This window comes from Petromyzon marinus, chromosome 48, assembly GCF_048934315.1.
Source record: "Petromyzon marinus isolate PM22_M1 ecotype Great Lakes invasive population chromosome 48, UKy_Petmar_22M1.pri1.0, whole genome shotgun sequence".
NCBI classification, from domain to species: domain Eukaryota; kingdom Metazoa; phylum Chordata; class Hyperoartia; order Petromyzontiformes; family Petromyzontidae; genus Petromyzon; species Petromyzon marinus.
The window spans coordinates 2573755-2595802 of NC_133714.1; the positions used below are offsets into that span (position 1 = coordinate 2573755).

Here is a 22048-nt window from a genome sequence, read left to right on the forward strand (position 1 = left end):
AGCACATGAACGAAGACTACAGAGACTGGAGTTGAAAAGGGTTGGAGATTGCACGAAAAAAATAATCCTCACGACGAGTTATGAGCGGGCACGCTAGCTGTCAGGTACATCTGAGTGTTTTCTTTCTTCAATGTTGACTGTGCGTGAAGCGGCAACCCAGCATCATTAAAACATCTCTGCATAACCGGGGTTGTTAACCAATCGCCCGTAAACGTTTTCACAATCGATTCCCCGGCAAACTCCGAGAGTCAGGACCCAGTAATCGATTCCGGTGGGATTATCGTAACCAAAGAACCAACTGGAACTTGCAACCATTGCTGCAAGTGCCACCGGGAGATGGGGTTGGACCCTTGGCCTCTTGGTCACAAGTGCAGTGTCCTATCCGTCACACCGATTGTCGCAATCCTTACGATTCTCAGATCAAAAGGTAAAACGTTGCGTTTATTGCGCAAGACATTCCTAATGCGTGCGGATAACTGAAAACTAGTAAGGAAAAGAAGAAAAAACTATTTTGGGCACACCTGGTGTACATGCTGCATGTTGTGTGTGTAATGTATATCACCTGTGTCTGTGTGTGTAATGTATATCACCTGTGTCTGTGTGTGTAATGTACATCACCTGTGTCTGTGTGTGTAATGTACATCACCTGTGTCTGTGTGTGTAATGTGTATCACCTGTGTGTGTGTAATGTACATCACCTGTGTGTGTGTGTGTAATGTGTATCACCTGTGTGTGTGTAATGTATATCACCTGTGTGTGTGTGTGTGTGTAATGTACATCACCTGTGTGTGTGTGTGTAATGTGTATCACCTGTGTCTGTGTGTGTAATGTGTATCACCTGTGTGTGTGTAATGTACATCACCTGTGTGTGTGTGTGTAATGTGTATCACCTGTGTGTGTGTAATGTACATCACCTGTGTGTGTGTGTGTAATGTGTATCACCTGTGTGTGTGTAATGTATATCACCTGTGTCTGTGTGTGTAATGTGTATCACCTGTGTGTGTGTGTGTGTAATGTACATCACCTGTGTGTCTGTGTGTAATGTACATCACCTGTGTCTGTGTGTAATGTGTATCACCTGTGTCTGTGTGTGTAATGTACATCACCTGTGTGTGTGTGTGTGTGTAATGTACATCACCTGTGTCTGTGTGTAATGTGTATCACCTGTGTCTGTGTGTGTAATGTACATCACCTGTGTCTGTGTGTAATGTATATCACCTGTGTCTGTGTGTGTAATGTGTATCACCTGTGTGTGTGTAATGTACATCACCTGTGTGTGTGTGTGTGTAATGTACATCACCTGTGTCTGTGTATGTAATGTACATCACCTGTGTGTCTGTGTGTGTAATGTACATCACCTGTGTGTGTGTGTAATGTGTATCACCTGTGTCTGTGTGTGTAATGTACATCACCTGTGTGTGTGTGTGTAATGTGTATCACCTGTGTCTGTGTGTGTAATGTATATCACCTGTGTCTGTAATGTGTATCACCTGTGTGTGTGTAATGTACATCACCTGTCTGTGTGTGTGTGTAATGTGTATCACCTGTGTCTGTGTGTGTAATGTGTATCACCTGTGTTTGTGTGTGTAATGTACATCACCTGTGTCTGTGTGTGTAATGTGTACCACCTATGTCTGTGTGTGTAATGTGTATCACCTGTGTCTGTAATGTGTATCACCTGTGTGTGTGTGTAATGTGTATCACCTGTGTCTGTGTGTGGAATGTGTATCACATGTGTCTGTGTGTAATGTGTATCACCTGTGTCTGTGTGTAATGCACATCACCTGTGCGTGCAATGTACATCACCTGTCTGTGTGTGTGTGTGTAATGTGTATCACCTGTGTCTGTGTGTGTAATGTGTATCACCTGTGTTTGTGTGTGTAATGTGTATCACCTGTGTCTGTGTGCGTAATGTACATCACCTGTGTCTGTGTGTGTAATGTACATCACCTGTGTCTGTGTGTGTAATGTACATCACCTGTGTCTGTGTGTAATGTACATCATCTGTGTGTGTGTAATGTGCATCACCTGTGTCTGTATGTGTAATGTGTATCACCTGTGTGTGTGTAATGTACATCACCTGTGTGTGTAATGTACATCACCTGTGTGTGTAATGTACATCACCTGTGTGTGTAATGTACAACACCTGTGTGTGTAATGTACAACACCTGTGTGTGTAATGTACATCACCTGTGTGTGTAATGTACATCACCTGTGTGTGTAATGTACAACACCTGTGTGTGTAATGTACAACACCTGTGTGTGTAATGTACAACACCTGTGTGTGTAATGTGTATCACCTGTGTGTGTGTGTAATGTACATCACCTGTGTGTGTAATGTGTAATGTACATCACCTGTGTGTGTAATGTACAACACCTGTGTGTGTAATGTACAACACCTGTGTGTGTAATGTACATCACCTGTGTGTGTGTAATGTACATCACCTGTGTGTGTAATGTGTATCACCTGTGTGTGTAATGTACATCACCTGTGTGTGTAATGTACATCACCTGTGTGTGTAATGTACAACACCTGTGTGTGTAATGTACAACACCTGTGTGTGTAATGTACATCACCTGTGTCTATACGAGAAAAATACAAAGGCAGAGAACGCGCACACCCTGTAATTAGCCCCCTCTGAAGCGAGTGGAGCGATGGGTGACATCATTTACTCGCTGCCAACCCCACAAAACCCCTCTCAGCAGCCGCCCAAATCCCTTTCAGTCACAACGCTCCTAAGCCACCCAAACCCCTCAGCCACCCAAACTCCTCTCAGCCACCAACCCCCTCTCAGCCACCCAAACCCCTCTCAGCCACCAACCCCCTCTCAGCCACCCAAACCCCTCTCAGCCACCCAAACCCCTCTCAGCCACCCAAACCCCTCTGAGCCACCCAACCCCTCTCAGCCACCAACCCCTCTCAGCCACTCAAACCCCTCTCAGCCACCCAAACCCCTCTCAGCCACCCAAACCCCTCTCAGCCACCAAACCCCTCCCAGCCACCCAAACCCCTCCCAGCCACCCAACCCCTCTCAGCCACCAACCTCCTCTCAGGCACCCAAACCCCTCTCAGCCACCCAAACCCCTCAGCCACCCAAACCCCTCTCAGCCACCCAAACCCCTCTCAGCCACCAAACCGCCTCTCAGCCACCCAACCTCCTCTCAGCCACCAACCTCCTCTCAGCCACCCAAACCCCTCTCAGCCACCCAAATCCCTCTCAGCCACCAACCTCCTCTCAGCCACCCAACCTCCTCTCAGCCACCCAACCTCCTCTCAGCCAGCCAACCGCCTCTCAGCCACCCAAACCCCTCTCAGCCACCAACCTCCTCTCAGCCACCCAACCTCCTCTCAGCCACCCAACCTCCTCTCAGCCACTCAAACCCCTCTCAGCCACCCAAACCCCTCTCAGCCACCAACCTCCTCTCAGCCACCCAACCTCATCTCAGCCACCCAAACCCCTCTCAGCCACCCAAACCCCTCTCAGCCACCCAAACCCCTCTCAGCCACCCAAACCCCTCTCAGCCACCAAACCGCCTCTCAGCCACCAACCTCCTCTCAGCCACCCAAACCCCTCTCAGCCACCCAAATCCCTCTCAGCCACCAACCTCCTCTCAGCCACCCAACCTCCTCTCAGCCACCCAACCTCCTCTCAGCCACCCAACCGCCTCTCAGCCACCCAACCGCCTCTCAGCCACCAACCTCCTCTCAGCCACCCAAACCCCTCTCAGCCACCCAAACCTCCTCTCAGCCACCCAACCTCCTCTCAGCCACCCAACCTCCTCTCAGCCACCCAAACCCCTCTCAGCCACCCAAACCCCTCTCAGCCACCAACCTCCTCTCAGCCACCCAACCTCCTCTCAGCCACCCAAACCCCTCTCAGCCACCCAAACCCCTCTCAGCCACCCAAACCCCTCTCAGCCACCCAAACTCCTCTCAGCCACCCAAACCCCTCTCAGCCACCAAACCGCCTCTCAGCCACCAACCTCCTCTCAGCCACCCAAACCCCTCTCAGCCACCCAAACCCCTCTCAGCCACCCAAACCCCTCTCAGCCACCCAAACTCCTCTCAGCCACCCAAACCCCTCTCAGCCACCAAACCGCCTCTCAGCCACCAACCTCCTCTCAGCCACCCAAACCCCTCTCAGCCACCCAAATCCCTCTCAGCCACCAACCTCCTCTCAGCCACCCAACCTCCTCTCAGCCACCCAAACCCCTCTCAGCCACCCAACCTCCTCTCAGCCACCCAACCGCCTCTCAGCCACCCAACCGCCTCTCAGCCACCAACCTCCTCTCAGCCACCCAAATCCCTCTCAGCCACCAACCTCCTCTCAGCCACCCAACCTCCTCTCAGCCACCCAACCTCCTCTCAGCCACCCAACCTCCTCTCAGCCACCCAAACCCCTCTCAGCCACCCAAACCCCTCTCAGCCACCCAAACCCCTCTCAGCCACCCAACCTCCTCTCAGCCACCCAAACCCCTCTCAGCCACCCAAACCCCTCTCTTAGCCACTGCGTACATACAGCAGCCCCAACTATAGCTCATCGGATTCCCCCAGTATAAATATTCTGCTTCATGCCAACACCGGCAAACGGGCCTCCCTCCACTGCAGCCCCCCCCCCCCACCCCCCTGCAATCTCCCGGGGTGGTACATTGGCCTACTCTTCCACGCTGGCCAAACGTCGTCGGAAGAGGTGCGTAGCTCTAAACTAATCCATTAAACTAGTTTTTAATTTAACAAGTAAGGCCCACTGAGCTATACAGCTCTTTTTCAGAAGCGACCTGGCCACAAATGATCACTCAACGAATTGGCTTATCACGTGGAAATGTACAGCAGCCAAATACCCTAAAACGCGTGACGTTGATTCTAAACGTGGCTGGGAAAAATCGGAGGACCCGGAGAAAAATCCACGTGACCACAGGGAAAACTTGCAAACTCCAAAATATACAAGCATCAGGATCGGGATCGAACCCACGGCGGGGCTGGGGACGGAGCTGGGGGGCAGGGGGAGCGGGGGGGGGGAGGTGAGGGGCGGGTTGTGGGGGCAGGGCAGGGCGCTCTGCTGATTGACAGCTTAGCCAAGCAGAACCTGGCGGCTCACCTGTCAAAGTCTCAAACCCACAGGAGACGGCAGTGCAGCAGGTGCGTTCATGGACCCATCTGTGCCAGCATCTGAATATTTATTTATACTGGAGGAATCCGATGAGCTCCGAAGCTCTTTTTCACAGATGGCCACTCAGGGGCACGGGGTTAGAACGTTACAACAAACAGTATAAAAAAAACACGATACAAGTGCAAAGTACGTGAAAGGTGAACAAATCACCCAAACACATGCAAATACAATTAAACCATCCCCATCCTATCAAGCAAACCCCAGAGGTATGAACTTCTTTTTCAAAAGCGACCTGGCCACAAATGATGGCTCGAGTTGTTTATCATTTGGACATTCAGAACAGCAGAATAATATAAACATTGTGCAAGTGAGCCCGTGGTTCCCTCTCGCGAAGCGATTCGTTCGTCCAAGACAAATCGGGCGAAACATTTCCCCAATGCCTCCTGCAAGGTCTCAAGGCCCTCCTGGAGGTCCTTCCGGACGAGTTCCGCAGAGCGGCAACAGGAGCGACGCGTTAAGCGGAGGGGCCGAGGTGGGAGAGACGCTGCCGCTACCGCCGCCGGAAGGCCAATGAAAAGTCAAAAACGTATTCCATAAAAAATATATATGGTTCGCAGAACCGACACACCCAGAAATGGGGGGGGGCTCATTTGTAAAAAGAGGCACATCCCATTGATTAACCCGCGTGCTTATTTACACATTTATTTATTTGTTTCGTACGCTCCATTGCGGCTTACAGTCAATCCCAAAATCGCCTGGCTCGATCCGTGTTTTGAAACGGGTCCAAAGTGTCAAAACAAATTCCTCCGCTGCCCGTGATCCTGCAGTGAGAAAATCCGCCCACCACCCAGCGTCTCCCCCCCACCACTTTCCCCCACCCAAGCACCAACAACTCTCCACCTCTCACTGCCTGCTTCACTCCCCCAGCTCCCCTCTCCTAACCCCCCCCCCCAGTGCTGCCACTCACCACCCAAAAACTAATCCACTCCCTCGCACACTCCCCCCCCGCCCCGCATCCCCCCCCCCTTCTACGTCCCACCCCCCACGAATGTGGCACGAACGCCCGTGCAGGTTTTCACCAACTTAAGAATGATCACACATGGCTAGGGAACCCTACTTTGGCAGGGGGGGGGGAGAGTGCCGTGCCGTTAAGAGGGACAAATAAACTCAAGCTAAACTATTTTTTATTTTACCAGGTAAGGCCCACTGAGCTATATTCAGAAGCGACCTGGCCACAAATGATCGCTCAACGAAGTGGCTTATCAAGTGGAAATTTTATAGCGGCCAAAAAACTATAATCGCACGTTGACTCTAAATGCAGAGGGGAAAAACCGGAGCACCCGGAGAAAAATCCACGCGACCATGGGGAGAACATGCATACTGGTAATATACAGGCATCGTCAGGGTCGGGATTGAACCCACGACCTCCTGCATACCAGGCGAGGTAGTTAACATCTCGCTACTGTGGTGGCCCACAGCTTGGGCTCGAACTGCGATCAAAATAAAACCGTGGACAAGCTCCGCGTCATCGTCGTTCCCTTCGCCTGTCGCCTTCCCCCCCGTCTCCCACGCGACCTCGTCGTGCGCGTGTCCAGAGCTGTGCTCTTTTTGCCTTTACGGGCATCTCGAACGCGCGGTCGCTTTAAACGGCAGTGAGTTCGTGTGACCACCAACCCAGAGCTGAACGCGCCCCCTGCCCCCCCCCCCCCCAACTCCCTCCATCGGATATCTCCCGGATGAATAAAAAAATATCATTCTGATCTCGCAAGACCTCACGATCTAAGCAGGGCTAATCTTGGATACCGCATCTAAACTGAACTCTTTTTTTATTTTACCAGGTAAGGCCCACTGAGCTATATAGCTCTTTTCAAAAGTGACCTGGCCACAAATGATAGCTCAGCGAAGTGGCTCATCACGTGGGAATTTACAGCAGTCAAATACTCTATACGCACGTTGATTCTAAATGCGGAGGGAAAAAAACGGAGGACCCGGAAAAAAATCCACGCGAACCATGGGGAGGACCATGCAAACTCCAAATACACAGCAGGCGCCAAGGGGTTGGGATCGAACCCAGGAGCTCCTGCATACCAGGTGAGGTAGTTAACATCTCGCTACAAGAGAGCGGAGGATACGCCATTAAAATGTGAACGGCTCGCAACCACTGTGCCACGGGGTGTCACGAGAGATGCGAGAGCAAGATCACCGACATGGGGGGGGGGGGCTCAGGTCCCGCACGTTGGACAGCCCCGGGCCGCGATCGACTGCCGATCTCCCCCCCAGCCCCCCACTCCCCCCACACCAACCCCACCCCTCCCGCTGCGCTTCTGCATCGCCACTCACAACTCGTTAAGGGATCCGTCCATTAATCCGCTTAATCTGGGAGGCCCCTCCCCACCGATCCTGGGTGGCCGAACGCACGGCGATTTTCAACGACAGCGGCGGTAGCGGCAGAAACAACAAAAAATAAAAGAAACGGGGGGGGGGGGGTGGGTGGGGGGGACGGCGGGGGTAGGGGGTCATGTTGGACGTTGGAAAAGGAATTCCTGAACGCGGCGACCTCCAATAAATTCCGCCGCATCAAAAAAAAACAACATCGGAGAAATGCACGAGACAGGAATTCCGTGAAAGGGAGGAATTGCAAACGGAGAAAGGTGAACGCGTTTTTTTTTGTTTGTTTAACACTACACTCGGACCTCGTGGCCAAATTTTACGCAGGGCTCGGTCGGCCAGCAGTGGGGGAAAAGTGTGGGGGGGGGGGGCACTCGCGTCAAATGTTCCGTCGACCTCTAAAAGGGGGGGGGGGGCAAAAGAGGTGCCGCGGTCGATGCTTTCCCACCGCGAAAAGGACTCGATTCGTCACCGACACCGCGGGGAAGAAATATAATTATAGCGCGAGAAAATTGCCATCTACCAATGGCGGTTGGCTCGAACGATGCAACGGCGGTCAGCACGCTGGCCTAGCAATGCAGAGGTCGCCGGTTCGATTCTCCCGACCTGGCAGCGGAAATAAAGGAATACGCAGCGGCGCTTGTGTGTGTGTGTGTGAGTGCCGAGGGCTATTGGAGGTGGAACCTTGATCAAAATGGTGATAATAATTTGAATGATAGTAAACGAGTCATTTTGCATTATGTCTGGTCCACTGAAGACCGAGTGTAGTCTGCCCAAGTTCGTGATATAATGAATTGACACATCTGAGCAAGTATGGAAATTCCATATTGAAATAATTTAGCAGTGGAACTGCTGAACCAGCGAGAGAGCTGTTACAACAGGAGGTTATTTATGTGGCGATGGGCAAGCAAGCGGGGTCTGAGCTGGAAAGGAATTCCATCCCCGGACGCAACCACGTCAGATTTGAAACACGGCAGAACCAATACCTCTGCAGTGGCTGATCATTGTTATAACGCAGTTGGCTCGCACGATATTGTTTTTTCCGAGACCAAGGTACTCTGCAAACCTTCGGGCTACCATCAAAGATTTGTCCGTGAAGCCATCTAGATATATAAATACAGAGACAATTTCAACCGAGAAGATGGGTATATATACTCTTTGGTTCTATTCGGTAAAGTCACGTAGGTAAAAAATAAAACAAAAATCACGACGTTTCGGCCACAACACAAGTGGCCTTCATCAGGTGAAGGGACCAGACTGTCTAGAGGACAGCGCTGGAGTGAACACAGCCAAGCTCATTAACACTGCTGTTGTGCGCATATGCGGGGACGATACTCTTATGCGGCGACGGAAGCTCATTTCATGCTAATCTCTCCCACTAATCTCTCTCTCCCTTATCTTCCCCATTAACACAACTGACGTGCTTGCGTCCGGGGATGGAATTCCTTTCCAGCTCAGACCCCGCTTGCTTGCCCATCGCCACATAAATAACCTCTTGTTGTTGTAACAGCTCTCTCGGTGGCTCAGCAGTTCCACTGCTGGATAATTTTTTTTCCGCCTGAGGACGACCCGCTTGCGGTGCGATCGAAACGTCGCGATTTATTATTTTTGCTTCATTTTATTTTTCTACCTACGTGGCATTACCGAAAGAGCCAAAGAGTATAAATTCCATATTCCACGCGGCACGGGAATTCCAGACCGGTGGCTTCCACCGCTCCCTCCCGCTAACGACTCCGAGCTTGCCAGCCGAGCGAGCGCTGTTAAGAGAGAGCTGCGGAGAGAGACCCGCGGCGGCAGGCGGCCTTCCCCTTTGGTTGGCGGAGCAGAACAGAGGTGAGCCTGGCAGGCAGGTAACGCCGCCGACGTAAACAGGTATGTATTTTTTTCCTTCCCCTTCCCTCGGCGCGCCGCGCAGGTGCCAAATATAAAAGGGGAGCTTGTCTCGCGAGGGGCGTTCGTGTTTCGCTCGTCGACGATAACGCACGGCCGCTATACTCCGCCCCCCCCCCCTCCCAGCCACCTTCCCCTTCTGGTTTCTGTGATAGACACTAATTGAGGCCAATTATTAGTGGGTGGGAGAGGGAGGGAAGATAAAAAAAAATCGCCAACTTTTTTCGCCTGCGGTCAAAGCACGGGGCAGTCGTGCGGCGGAACGACCGTCTGCATTTATACCGTCGTCATTTTGATTACGATTTCCCCCCTTGTTCCAGATCGTGCTTGAGACCGATGCCGTTAAAGTCCTTTTCACATAGCCTAAAGATTGCTTCGTGTGAAGCGTCCCGAGGTGCGATTGCGTTTACGCGCCGCGCAAAGTGTGATACCGTGCCGCATTAAATGTTGGCACCGCGTTAAATCGCTCACCCGCCCCGCCATACCGGACATCTGTTGAAAAAGAGCTTCTTCATAAGCTCATCGGATTCCTCCAGTCCAAATAAAGATCCAGTCCAAATAAAGATTCAGGGAGGATTTTCGCGCAAAATACCGAGGAACTGCTAAACACGGGGAAAAAAAAAAACGTGCGAAACACGGGGGCACACACTCGCCCGCCCGCCCGCTCGCTCGCTCGCGCACACAAAAACCCTCCTCCCCTCGCCGTCCGTCCCACTTCAGCGGCTGTATGAGAACTCCTCCGGCGGAGGATACCGGGCGCGGGGGGGGGGGGGGTGGTGTGGGGGGGGGGGGATCACCATAATTGGTGTTTTGTGAACTTAATTGTGCCCTCCTTGTGGGAGCCGCGGTGAAACTCGCCCCCCACTCGGCGGCCGTCGTTAGCCGGCCGCCCTCCCCTCATTAGCCCAGGCTCGCAAGCGAGCCGCCCGGCCGCGTCACGCACGCGGCATCCCTTCCGCGGCTCTCCCAGCGGGCGCGCAGGACCGCAGCCAAAACACCATTGTTGGGGCCGCCCCCGGTATTTTGACACAGGCCGATTGAGTGGCCAAGAGGTGGTTATAATAAGACGCTTTTTTTTTCTTGACAGAGATAAAAACTGGAGAATTAAAGAGAGAGTTGGGAGGGGGACGAGAGGGTGGGCGGGCAGGGATGGCGGGAACGGATAGAGGGAGGGAGGATTACATGGATGGAGAGAGGGACGGAGGGAGGGATAGACGGGAGGGAGGGGATGGAGGGAGGACTGGATGGATTGAGAGAGGTGCAGTGGAGCACACAGAGAACTAAAAGGGATAGAGGGTCGGGCATTGAAAGAAGCTGAAGGAAAGTTGGGTGGTGGCGCAAATGGGGGCGCATGATCGGTGGGAACGGCGCAGGGAGGGAATTCCTTCACTCCAAGTTCTTCGTATAAATTTTGTTACAAAGTCGGTGGTGATAAGAAAAAAAAAGGCAGGGCTTTTTTTGTTTTCCCAAACGCAAAATGATGATTCTGATGCCAGTTTTTTTTCTCGAGTAAGCAAAAAAAAAGCATCAACGCTTACGGACGGCATCTATCCGTGACATCCCATGAGCCATCATTGTTCTGCCAGTGTTGGTAATTACTGCATCACCAACACCTGCATCTAGCCGCTGCCAGTTGGGAGGGGGGGGGGGGGGGGCAGAGACAAAAGAGGGTCCAGGGTCGAACTTGCGCTTTCGTGCCCAGCCATGCCGGCTAATGGTGAGCGGCGGCGTCGTTAGGCAGAGGCCTCCGTAAGGGAGTTAGTGGGTGGGTGGGTCGTGGGTGGTGTAGATGATGGGGATGGCTGGGGTGGCGAGGTCTGCAGGGGGTAGCGGTGGTGTTGGGGGTGTAGAGGATCATGGGGAGGGGGGGGGGATGGGTGATCTGGCCACCCCTGTGAGAACTTCAGCCCATCTGCATTCCTGGCCTGTCACTGTAAAGAGCTTAAACAAATAGGAGGAGAAGCCCGCGAAGCTCAATCAAAGCGGGGGACGCAGCGGGGAGCGAAAGCTGCTCTCCCCGGTAACGAGGTCTCATCGGCCAACAGCGGAGCCTGCTAATTGTTGCCAATTAGTGAGCGTCCTATTGGTTGCCAATTAGTGGGCGTGTTAACGACCACCAATTAACGTGCATGCCGATTAGTGGCAATTAATCAGGCTTGCCAGCCACTGCCAATTAACGAGCGTGCCGATTACGACCGATAGGAAGCACGTTAACTTCCACCAAATGAGAACGCGACCAGCTAATGGTAATCACGGAAATAATTAACGTGCGCTTGTTAACTACCAAATAGTGAGCAAGTAACAGAACATGGGCAATTGTTGGTGCCAGTTGTAGCCGCCTTCCCGCTTGATTATATATCTACGTAGCCAACCGTGCTAATCGGAGGTGTCTGTGGTTCCCCGCGACTCTTAACTATTCTCAAACTTCAATTTAAAGCTTTCGTGACTGCAAGGATTAATCCTCTAATACAGGGTAATAATTTCTCAAACTCTGCGTGCTACGAATTCTAAATCATTGTCATAATCCTGTTACGACCGATGCACGCTCGATGCTCACGTTACATTGAGGCTAATGTAGCGAAGAAACTCAGTGATCCTCGAATCTAAGCGGGAGAATGGTTACGCGAGAATGACGGGCGCCGGGGTGGCGAGACGCTAACTACCTCGCCTGGTATAGAGGAGGTCGTGGGTTCGATCCTGACCCCGACGCCTGCTCGATATTTGGAGTGTGCATGTCTCTCTCATCATCCTCACGGTGGCTAGGACATGTTAACTACCTCGCCTGGTATAGAGGTCGTGGGTTCGATCCTGACCCCTGCTGTATATTTGGAGATTGCATGTTCGTTCTCCCCGTGGTCGCGTGGACCCCCCGGTCTACCCTCCAACATTTAGAATCAACGTCACGCGTTTTGAGTAATTGGATGCAATACTATTCCCAACGACGATAAGCTATTTCCACAATAGCTACTTCCGTTGCACTACCATTTGTGATAGCCAGGTCGCTTATAAAAAAAGAAAAGCTACATAAGCTCAGTGGGCCTTACCTGGCTAAATAAAAAAAAATAGTTAAGTTATAAAGTTTCGTTTAATGAGTGAGCATGCTAACGGCTACCCATCAAAGAGCGCTTGTGCTGCCCTCATCAATCTGCCCGCCTCGTTCTGAACGGGCCCTCGGTTAAGAGCCCCCCCCCCCTCCCCCCTCCGCCGCCCAGGTCCGCCGCGTGCGAGGGCCCGGGGGTTAACGAGCACGGCAATCTCAATCGGTGACGCTCAATTAAGAGACTTCTGTGCGAGGGCCGTGGGAGCTGCCCGGCGTTAATTAACGAGGAAACGCAAACCGCCGTTTTGGAAAAAAGAAAAAAAAACGCCCGTCGCCCGTTACCTCTCGGCGAGTTGCAAAGTAATTTTTTTTCTCAGCCGTAAATTGCTTCCATCTATTATTGCTTAAACGCGAGCCATGCTCGTCAGCAGAACGTGGGTATTCAGAAAGTCTGCTAGGTGGTCAAAATCAAGTTCGACAAAGCAACCGCGCCCACACCCACCCCCCTCCCCCCATTCCCCTCTAACTTTTACTTTATATAACACAGGGAAATAATTTAAAATGCAACGTAATTTTTTAAAACGCAAACATCCAAAACGCTTCCAAAGCAGGGGACCCCCTCCCAAAAATGAATCTCCACTCAGAAAAACTACAAAGCAAAGCACCTGCAGGCTGAAGTTTAGCACAGATACAGCAGCGGTGTGCGTGTGTGCGGTTTCTTTTCTTCCTACAGAAACATCTGTTAGCCCACAAACCTTCAAATTTGTGGCCCCAAGAAGGATAGTGGGGGGGGGCAGAGAGGGGTGAGTGGGTGGGTGGGTTGGGAGGGCAGGAAAATGTGAACTCTTTCGTTTTTTGCACCTCAGGTTACAAAGTTTGTATCTGGAGTTCTTCAAGGGCACCCTAATCTATATACAAGACAACAGATTTTTCAATAACTCAAAAGAATTGGTACCCCTATTTTTTTTTTTGGAAATGCCCGAGCGGAAAATGAGCGAAGCCTCACCCCGGCACCCGGCGCGGGCGAAATCCGCTGGGAATTCAGCAACGATCGTAAACTATTAACGGCGCACGCGATTGGACGCACGTATCGCAAATCACTAATTCAGGCCTTAATAATTCCCCGAGCCGTTACATTGCACGCGTATTAATCCTTCAAAATGTAATCAGCTGAAGGGAGAGGTTCGCGCGTGTGCTTTAACCGGCGTTGGGAGTAACAGGCAGCCGCGCGGCTTTAAGAATCCTAAATTGGGGGGGGGGGGGGGGGGGGAGCTGCGCAGACCGTGGCAAAAGTGCAACGCGAGGGGTAGGAATAGGTGCTTATCAGCAGTTTCCTGACAGCTGGACACGGCGATAATCCCGCAATGAGATGGAGAGGGGCACCTCCCACGGTGGCGCTCAAAGCGCCGCGTATCAGCTCGCCGTTGAATAATATTCCGCGAAAACCCAGCGCAAGGAACGTTGGCGGGGCAGGCGGCCGGGCGGGCGGGCGGACGGGCGGGCGGGCGGGCGGGCGGGCGGGCGCTGACGCACACCCGGCGCGACTTTGAAACCCGGCAGCCCACACCAATGTGTCACTTGGCGGGCCCCCAACCAACGACTACTCCAGTTCCACGTTTTCATTCATTGTCCTCCTCCCACCTTTTGCCAAGGGACCCAACCCGAAACATCCACCCACCCACTCACACTCACATACCCACCCACCCACCCTCCAACAAATATTTTGAGGGGGGGGCGGGGGGAAAAAACCCACATTAAATGTCCTCCAATAGTTGGGTAATTCATTGTGGTATTATGATATGCCGGGTACATGAAGGTGTGCCCTCCCACAGGTTTTTAACGGCAATGGATTTACAGCTGTGCGAGCGCTGCCTGCCTGGACTGCCCCGGTGGCGAGCGTTCGAGCGCTAAAACAATTCGAGGCCCCCCGTTTCAGAGAGCACACGCCGTTGGCCATCGGACGGAACTACGCAAAGTCAAATCTAGGAACGCAGCGCTGGCCGGCAGATTGTAAAGCCGTTCCATCCCGCAACGTCAACATTTTGGAGAGACACAAACCCTTGTCTGAGGACGAGCGACGTTGGGGTGAAGCGGAGGCTGCCGGGCTGAAGAGCTTGCATATTAAATACCACTAAATATTCTACAGATTCGATTAAGAAAGCTGTTGAACCACACCCAACGTAAATAAACTCTGCAGGTTGACAGCGATAAATGCTGTATATGAATAACACTGTCAAATCAAAAAGATTCAAAGCAACGTAGATTCAACAGATTCACAGCACCCTTAGCTTCTTGAGACTTCCACCACTAGATTCTGCATGTGCCGTCGTGCTCATCAGCCATGGTCAATCCACTGCTGGATGAAGGACCCTCACCCCCGTCACCCTCCCCAAGCTACCACCATCTCTCACGATCCTGCATCTGCTCCACACACAAACTGATTTCATCGCTCCATCTCCTCGGCGGACGTTCTCTGTCGGACGCGTTGCATTCCTTTGCTGGCGTTCAGCTTTAATTTTTGACCATTGTCCGTCACCCTTGCGAGTGACGTGCCTTACTCGCATCCGCCTACAATGTTTCCCTAAACATGCATCTACCCAAGCTTCCTACACCTCCGATTAGCACGGTTGGCTACGTACGGTGAGCGAAAGAAGTTAAACGCAACATACAAACGTGGACTTTTTGCCCCAAGATGTTTTGTAAATGACCGCGTTTCTGAACCAAGTCACGAGCCGGTAGGAGGCACTGCAAGGACCACAAGCGCACAAAAATAATAATGTTCTTGGTTCTTTCGGTAAAGTCACGTAGAAGGGAAACAATAAAATAATAAAAATATAAAATAATACAATTCTCACGACGTTTCGACTGAAACACAAGCAATCATCGTCGTGAGAATTGTATTGTTTTATATTTTTATTATTTTATTGTTTCCCTTCTACGTGACTTTACCGAAAGAACCAAGAATATGAATCCCTGCAGTCACGAAAGCTTTAAATAAAAAAAATTGTTCGCGAACTCAATCGTGATCCAAACTTGATTTTAAGCTTTAACACTAGCAACCGTCATCAGCTGGAACTTAATTTGAGAGAGAGGCAAAACACAGACACGGAGACTGTCTGTGTGTCTCCGTGTCTGTGTTTTGGTCTCTCTCTCTCAAATTTAGTTCTACCTGATGACGGTTGCTTGTGTTGCAATCGAAACGTCGTACTCTATTATTATTATTTTTTTATTTCTACAAGACTTTACCGAAAGAACCAAAGAGTCAATCGTGATCGGTGACAATTCACCGCATGGTGGATGGGGTGCATCGATGATACGTTCCCACCGGATGCCGAGCCAACAACGCCGATAGCCTGGGCTAGAATCCCGGCCCCCAGCCAAAGATAAAAAGGGACGTTCCCACGTGGCGCCACTCGCAAAGGATAAAATGAAAGCAATTAAATTCAAATGGAGCGATACACACGGATAGGGACAATCGGCGGGCGGCTTTATCGCCTCTCGCGGGGCAGCGCGAGTTTCCTTCCACAGGGGCCGGGCCGATTCCCTTCCCTCGGACCCGGCACGATCAAAGGCTTCAAAACGACCGGCCGCGGGAAACTGACGTTGTGGGCAAACACGAGCCGAGAACCCCGGGAAGACTCGCCCAACCACCCGACCAATCACCCACCCACCCATTCCGCCCAACCGGGGGGAGCGCCTCCACGCATATATAAGTTTACCCAACGTGCTCAACAGCCAAAGCGGCTCGCTGAGCGCAGACGCGCGTGCACGCGCACACGCACGCACGCACGCACGCACTCCTTAAAATTCTGCCATCGACCACATTCAGTCACTCGCTCATTCATTCATTCTCAGTCTTTCAAATGAATGCCCTCGCATGCAGAATGGTTTCATTAAGCCGCGTGCAACTTACAAGGAAGCCTTGTTTTGTTTTTCGGGGAATACGGATGGATCATTTGGGCCACTGCGTCCACGACAACGGCCCATTCTTGCGAGGGCGCTCTGGGGGGGGGGGGGGGGATGCCGGGGGGGGGCGGGGGGGGCGGCGGGGGGCTAAATGCTCGAGCGCAGACCCGGGGCCCCCGTTGGCTGAACATCGCTCCGGCGGAGACGGCGGCGCGCTTTGGGAAAACCCCGACCGTTACGCGGCAACAACGTTACGGGGGCGGTGCGAGCGCGTGACCGGCAAACAGAAAAAAATCGACGGCGAGAAATAGGCGGTGGCAAAAGCCACTCTCTCTCGATATTAATTTCGTACGTCCCCCCCACCTTCTCCTACCCCCCCCCCCACCCCCGTGGAAAATGTCGCTCGCAAAAAAAGCTGCCGACGTTGCGTTGCAGGGCGGCGATGACGGCTGCCGAAGCTGCTGACGACGACGATGATGATCCTGGTGAATCTCATTAAACGGACCGAAAGGCAGAAATGCACCATCACCACGATCATCATCTCCCAATCTCACGCCAAACCAAAACTTGCCAGCTGGCGCCGGGAGCTTTGATAGACATAATGACGTCCCCCCCCCCCCCCCGTCATGAAGGGGAGCTTCAGTAAATGTCAATACTACACTCGGAGGGGTCCCTGCATCGAGATGTTTGGACGTGGGCGGAAAGCAGAAATGTCCGGATGAAACGCACGCGCACGAGCGGACGACAATCCCCGCAATAGACACGGGGTTGCCCCGTAGAGGTCCTGGGTGTCAAAAAATTCGCAATCGCCAACCTTGGGGCCCAAAAGCGCCGGGAGTTGAGGCGCGCGAGCGTCGGTGGACGGAGGCGCCGTTCGACGCGCACGCGGCCACGATGCAACACGCACGCGCGGGCGGTCGGTCGGTCGGTCGGTCGTCCATCGCTGAACGCGGTGGGAGTGGATGCGTTCCAGCCGAGGCGGGGGTTGCGACAACGACGTACGAGCAGACGGTAAGATGGCGGGACGAAGAAGTGGGATGAGGGTTACGCGTGTCATTCCGCAACGTTATACCGCACCCAGAATTCCCACACCGCTCGGCCGCCGCAGCTGAAGAAGGTAGTCCGTCGTCGACCGCCGCTCAGAAGCCGCGTCGTAACGGTGCGTGCGTTCCGAGTCGCAACGGTGCGTCCCACGTTATAACAGAGCGTTCCGTGTTGTAACGGTGCGTGCTATCCACACTGTAACGGTGCGTGCTATCCACACTGTAACGGTGCGTGCGTTCCGCGTTGTGCGAAAAGTGTGCCCTAATAGAGGAGCCGCGTTATAGTGTGAACACGACGCGTTAAGTGAAGGCTAACTATACACCGACAAGCATGTACACACCGACACACAATGCACAGGGGAACAAAGACAAAGATCATCCGTATAGCCTTCAACAGACTGTTGGGGTGACTTCTATTCACGAGTAGCACCAATGACGGCACACGCACGACGCATGACGGGGTGGGTGGCCAGGACCACGGCCGGCCCGCCTTTGTCTCCCCAGCGCTGACGGTTAACACACCGCACAACTTGCAATACTCATAGAAGGGCTGAGCCGACCTTGGGAAGGCCCAGCAACGGTTCCGACATTCGCCTCCGTTGTTGGCCGTGGGTGGGAATGGAACTGGGATCGTCGGGTTCGTAGTGAAGCGGACGCACACGCGCACGTGCACGTACTCGCACGCCAACACACACGTGGCAGAACACGCGCACACGCACGGGGGAACAATCATCACACGCTTGCGGTCGTACGCACCGGCGCGCTCGCACGTGCACGCACACGAGCAACACGCACGCACGCACACGCACCCGCACAACAGTACAGCACAGCACAAGTGGGTTCGTATTACACGTTGAAGGGACACTTTAAAGAAGGGGTGGGCGGGGAGGAGGGGTGGAGGCTTGGGGGGGTGGTGCGCAGGGGTGGCGGGGGAGCGCCGTGGCATTCGGTGCATCTTTGCCGGAGGGGAAGAGGCCGTGCGTGTGTGCGCGTGTGCGTGTGTGTGCGCGTGTGCGTGTGTGTGCGAGTGTGCGTGTGTGTGCGAGTGTGTGCGAGTGTGCATGTGTGCATGCATGAGCACAGATATGGGGAGCAGTAGGGCAGTGGTTAATGCGCTGCGCTACGATCCCGGCGACCTGAGTTCGATTCCCACTCACGGCCAACACAAGTGACAATTATCTGAACCGGTACCTGGGCCTCCCCTAAGTCGACTGAGCCTCGAATGTTTACCCGGTGCAATGTGTAAACATGGGACGGGCGTGGTGCTGCCCATCCACCCCCCTTGTGTGCCGTGCTAGCCTTCATAGGCGCTCACTAACAGCACTTGCCCCTGCAGTCTGTCGAGGCTACATGGGGGATCTGTGTATTTGTGTGCTTGCGGCAGGAATTCTGAACCGGACAGGAGGTTAACGCGACTGCTTCGCTCCCTCTCAAACAAAAAATCCGCAAACCCTCCCGGTTTCCCCTGCCACCCCATTTTTTTTTTTTAAAGGAAAAAAAGAGAGCCAATCTTTTCCTCTCCGGGACGAACCGCTCCCTCCCGTCCAACAATGCATCAAGTGAAGAGCGCGCCGTATATCGGCGGCGGCGGGCTGATAGGTTGGGTTGGTTTTTTTGTTTCGTGAAAAGTTTTACTTGAAAAAGAGTTTCGCAGAATGCTCATCCCCCCCCCCCCCACGCCCGCTCGCCCGCCCGCCCACCTCCGATTCGGCGCCACAGCCTAGGACGATGACGACAACGGCGTGACGCGAGACGGCGACGCGGAGGAGACGCTGCGGAGGTGGTGGTGGTGGCAGCGGAGGCCGGACGGGCCGGGCGGACGGACGCCCGCGGACAAACGCGGCGAGGCGACCGTCGTTGGCGAAAAACAAGGATACAGGGATTGTTGTCGTCGATGTTGGTGCTCTCCAGGATCAGGGGGATGCCTTCCAGATTGCGCACCTGCACGCGCACCACAGAGAGACAAAGGCCACATTGGACATCCGCTGTCCACGTCCCACCCCCGCGACATGCTACCCTCCATGACGAAAGCCGTTGTGTGATAGTAAAAAAAAAACCATAAAAAGAGACACCGGTTTAAACGGAAGGTCATTCGCCGATCGATCGTGTCGAACACCGCCCTGCTGCTCGACTAATTTCCAACGCCCGACGAGCAAGCGGACAAGAGGGCGGTCGCAGCCGCGCCGTTCGCCCGCATCGCTGCCTCAAGGGGCAGGGGAGGGAAGCTTTGACAGCTCGGGTCGAACGTACTCGGCCACCTGAGCCACACCCAAGCACCCGGGCACCGGGTCGCCATTCCAAGACGCGCTCACCCCGACGGCCGCCCTCGTTATAGACGCGGCAGGCCGGAGGAGAGGGGGGCTCGCTCGCTCGCTCGCTCCCCCGCCGTTCCGCGCATTCGCGGCGAGCGCGCTTCGCCGGTGAAGGCGGCAGGAAAAAAGAAACACGTGGTGAGATGCGAGTGATGATGACCCAGAAAGGAGGGGAGTCGGCGAGAGTTACCACGATGTCATTTACTTATTTACCGCGGGAAACAGTGAGTCCCAAGTCGTCTGTTTTTTTAAAAGGATGATCCTAATCTAATTCAAATTCATAGAATATGCCTTCGCTTGAGGTGCTGGTTAGGACGATTGGACAATATATTTTATGAATTTAATGTCTCAAGAGTGCCAGTCAGGTGGCTGCTATTCATTCGCAAAAAAAATATAACTTATAATCATTTACAGCCCCTTTGTCCATTACACTGTTGGATGAAGGCCTACCCGCGCTGTGCCAGTCATGGCGTGGAAGAGCAATCCAACCCCTGTGTACAGAGGGGCCAGAAACCTACTGGCGGGCGCTGTCTCTCCCAGAGCTGCCCTCGCACTGCCCGGAAAAAAATTGACTGCGCACGCCCGTCAGGAATCGCAGTCTTAACCAATTCTTTTCATTTCACGGCAACCGCTGGCTCAGCAATGCCAGCGGTTTGCTTCCCTCCCCCCTCCGCAGGCTTCGCGAGCGGATTCGCGAGCCCCTTTTTCTCGACAACGCTACCGCGTGAAGGTGCAAACCCGAAATTTAAAAAAGCACAAGAGGCTGTCATCTTGGCTCTGTGTGCGCGTGTCCCCGAGGCTCCCCCACGGCAGCGTGAACCGTGTTAGGCGCCATCCAGCGATGTCGCTACGTGAGGCCGCAGAAAGCCAATGGCTCAGTCGGCTTCACCTGGTAAAATAAAATAAGGTTCTTGTGATTTGTTCACCTTTCCTATACTGTCGTGTGGTTGTACTGTTTGTTGTTGTAACGCTCTGAACCGGTCTGTGAAAAAGAGCTTTATAGCTCATCCTATCCCTTCGGGAGCATAGACAAAAGATTCTGATTGCGATAACGGGAACGATGTTGTGACTCAGTTTGCTGACGGTGAACGCAGGAAGCGCGTGGGCACTGTTGGGCGACTGCACGCAACTGGCCAACGGGCCTCGACATCGACGCAACTGACGATGATAATCGCCCTGCCTTACAAAAGGAGGGGGATGATGAAGCAGAAGAAGATATCACGGACATGAAAGTGAGACTCGTGTTGGACGACCCGAGATGCATGGGTGGGGAGGGGGGGGGCTAGTCAAACACAATTCTAAACATTAATTTCTTTTTAAATGAGACTGAACATACAAAATTTCAGGCGCTCCCTGAAGTATGGCCTTGAACACTCAGTGAACCTTTCTTGGATTCTCGTCAATAAAGTTATGCAAGTTGTGTTTGTCTTGGGTTGCACACTCCTTCAATGGATTGGCGAGTGGGTGAGAAGTGCTGCAGCGGTTAGCACGCAGTGCTGAGAACCCAGCGGCCACAGATAATCGTTGGCGAAACGTCACGGAACTTGAATGGTAAATGCTGTGGGTTGACTCTCCAACACACCGGTGTGCTGAGTCAAGAACGAATTGGCATGGTTTGTTTACGTGACAAAACCTTGCAATTGGCTGTGTCGGCTGGTGGCGGGTTTAACGACGAGTTTTTATTTACGCGATCCAACCAAAAAACCGCATATGGATAATATTGGTCGGGAAAGCCTACTACTACGCGTTAAACAGACAGATTCCCGGTCGCCACACCTCCACGGTTGGCTACGTACGGTGCAAAAGAACGTGCATACACACACACACACTAAACCCGGTTTTGGGCCTTCCCTTCACCAATCTGCAGTGACCAGCTCGGTGAAGTATGTTGTTGAAACGACCCCATGGCTGAAACGGAATGGGTAGGGCCGTCATCCGACAAGCTAATTCATAGGGGGGGGGGGGGCTGCAAAAATAATAAAACACGGTAATTTTATTCACACGGGAAAAAGCCTCTTTAAAAGAGTCTCGAGAGTTGTTGAGGAGGGTTCCGCGTTAGGTCGTTTAGCCAATTCCAGTAACGGGTGCCTGGGCCTACGAAAGGAAAACCCAGGCACAGCATCAGAGGACGATAACTCTCAACGCTCCACACTGCTGTGCTGCCATCTCCTGGCCACCTCGCAGCCTTAAAGAAACCTACTGCAGCATGCAAAGCCGGGCGGTGTCCCGGCACGCACTGCGGTATCGCCGGAACCCCGAGCGATTGATGGGGTGGAGGATTCTTCATCCAGCAGCGGATGGACAATGGCAGATTGCGGTGACCCCGTCATCGCAGCGGTTTTCAACTCGTGGGGCGAG

At 53.2% G+C, this 22048-nt stretch overlaps 1 protein-coding gene across 2 annotated transcripts in view; it reads right to left on the minus strand.

Moving 5' to 3' along the window:
• The window catches only part of ATXN10 (ataxin 10), a 66913-nt gene that overhangs the window by 14921 nt on the left and 29944 nt on the right, over positions 1 to 22048 (minus strand). For both annotated transcript variants that reach the window (XM_076074457.1, XM_032972530.2), the window contains one exon: positions 19256 to 19319. In XM_076074457.1, coding sequence (XP_075930572.1) covers positions 19256 to 19319 — 64 coding nt within the window. The remainder of the gene's footprint in view (positions 1 to 19255; positions 19320 to 22048) is intronic.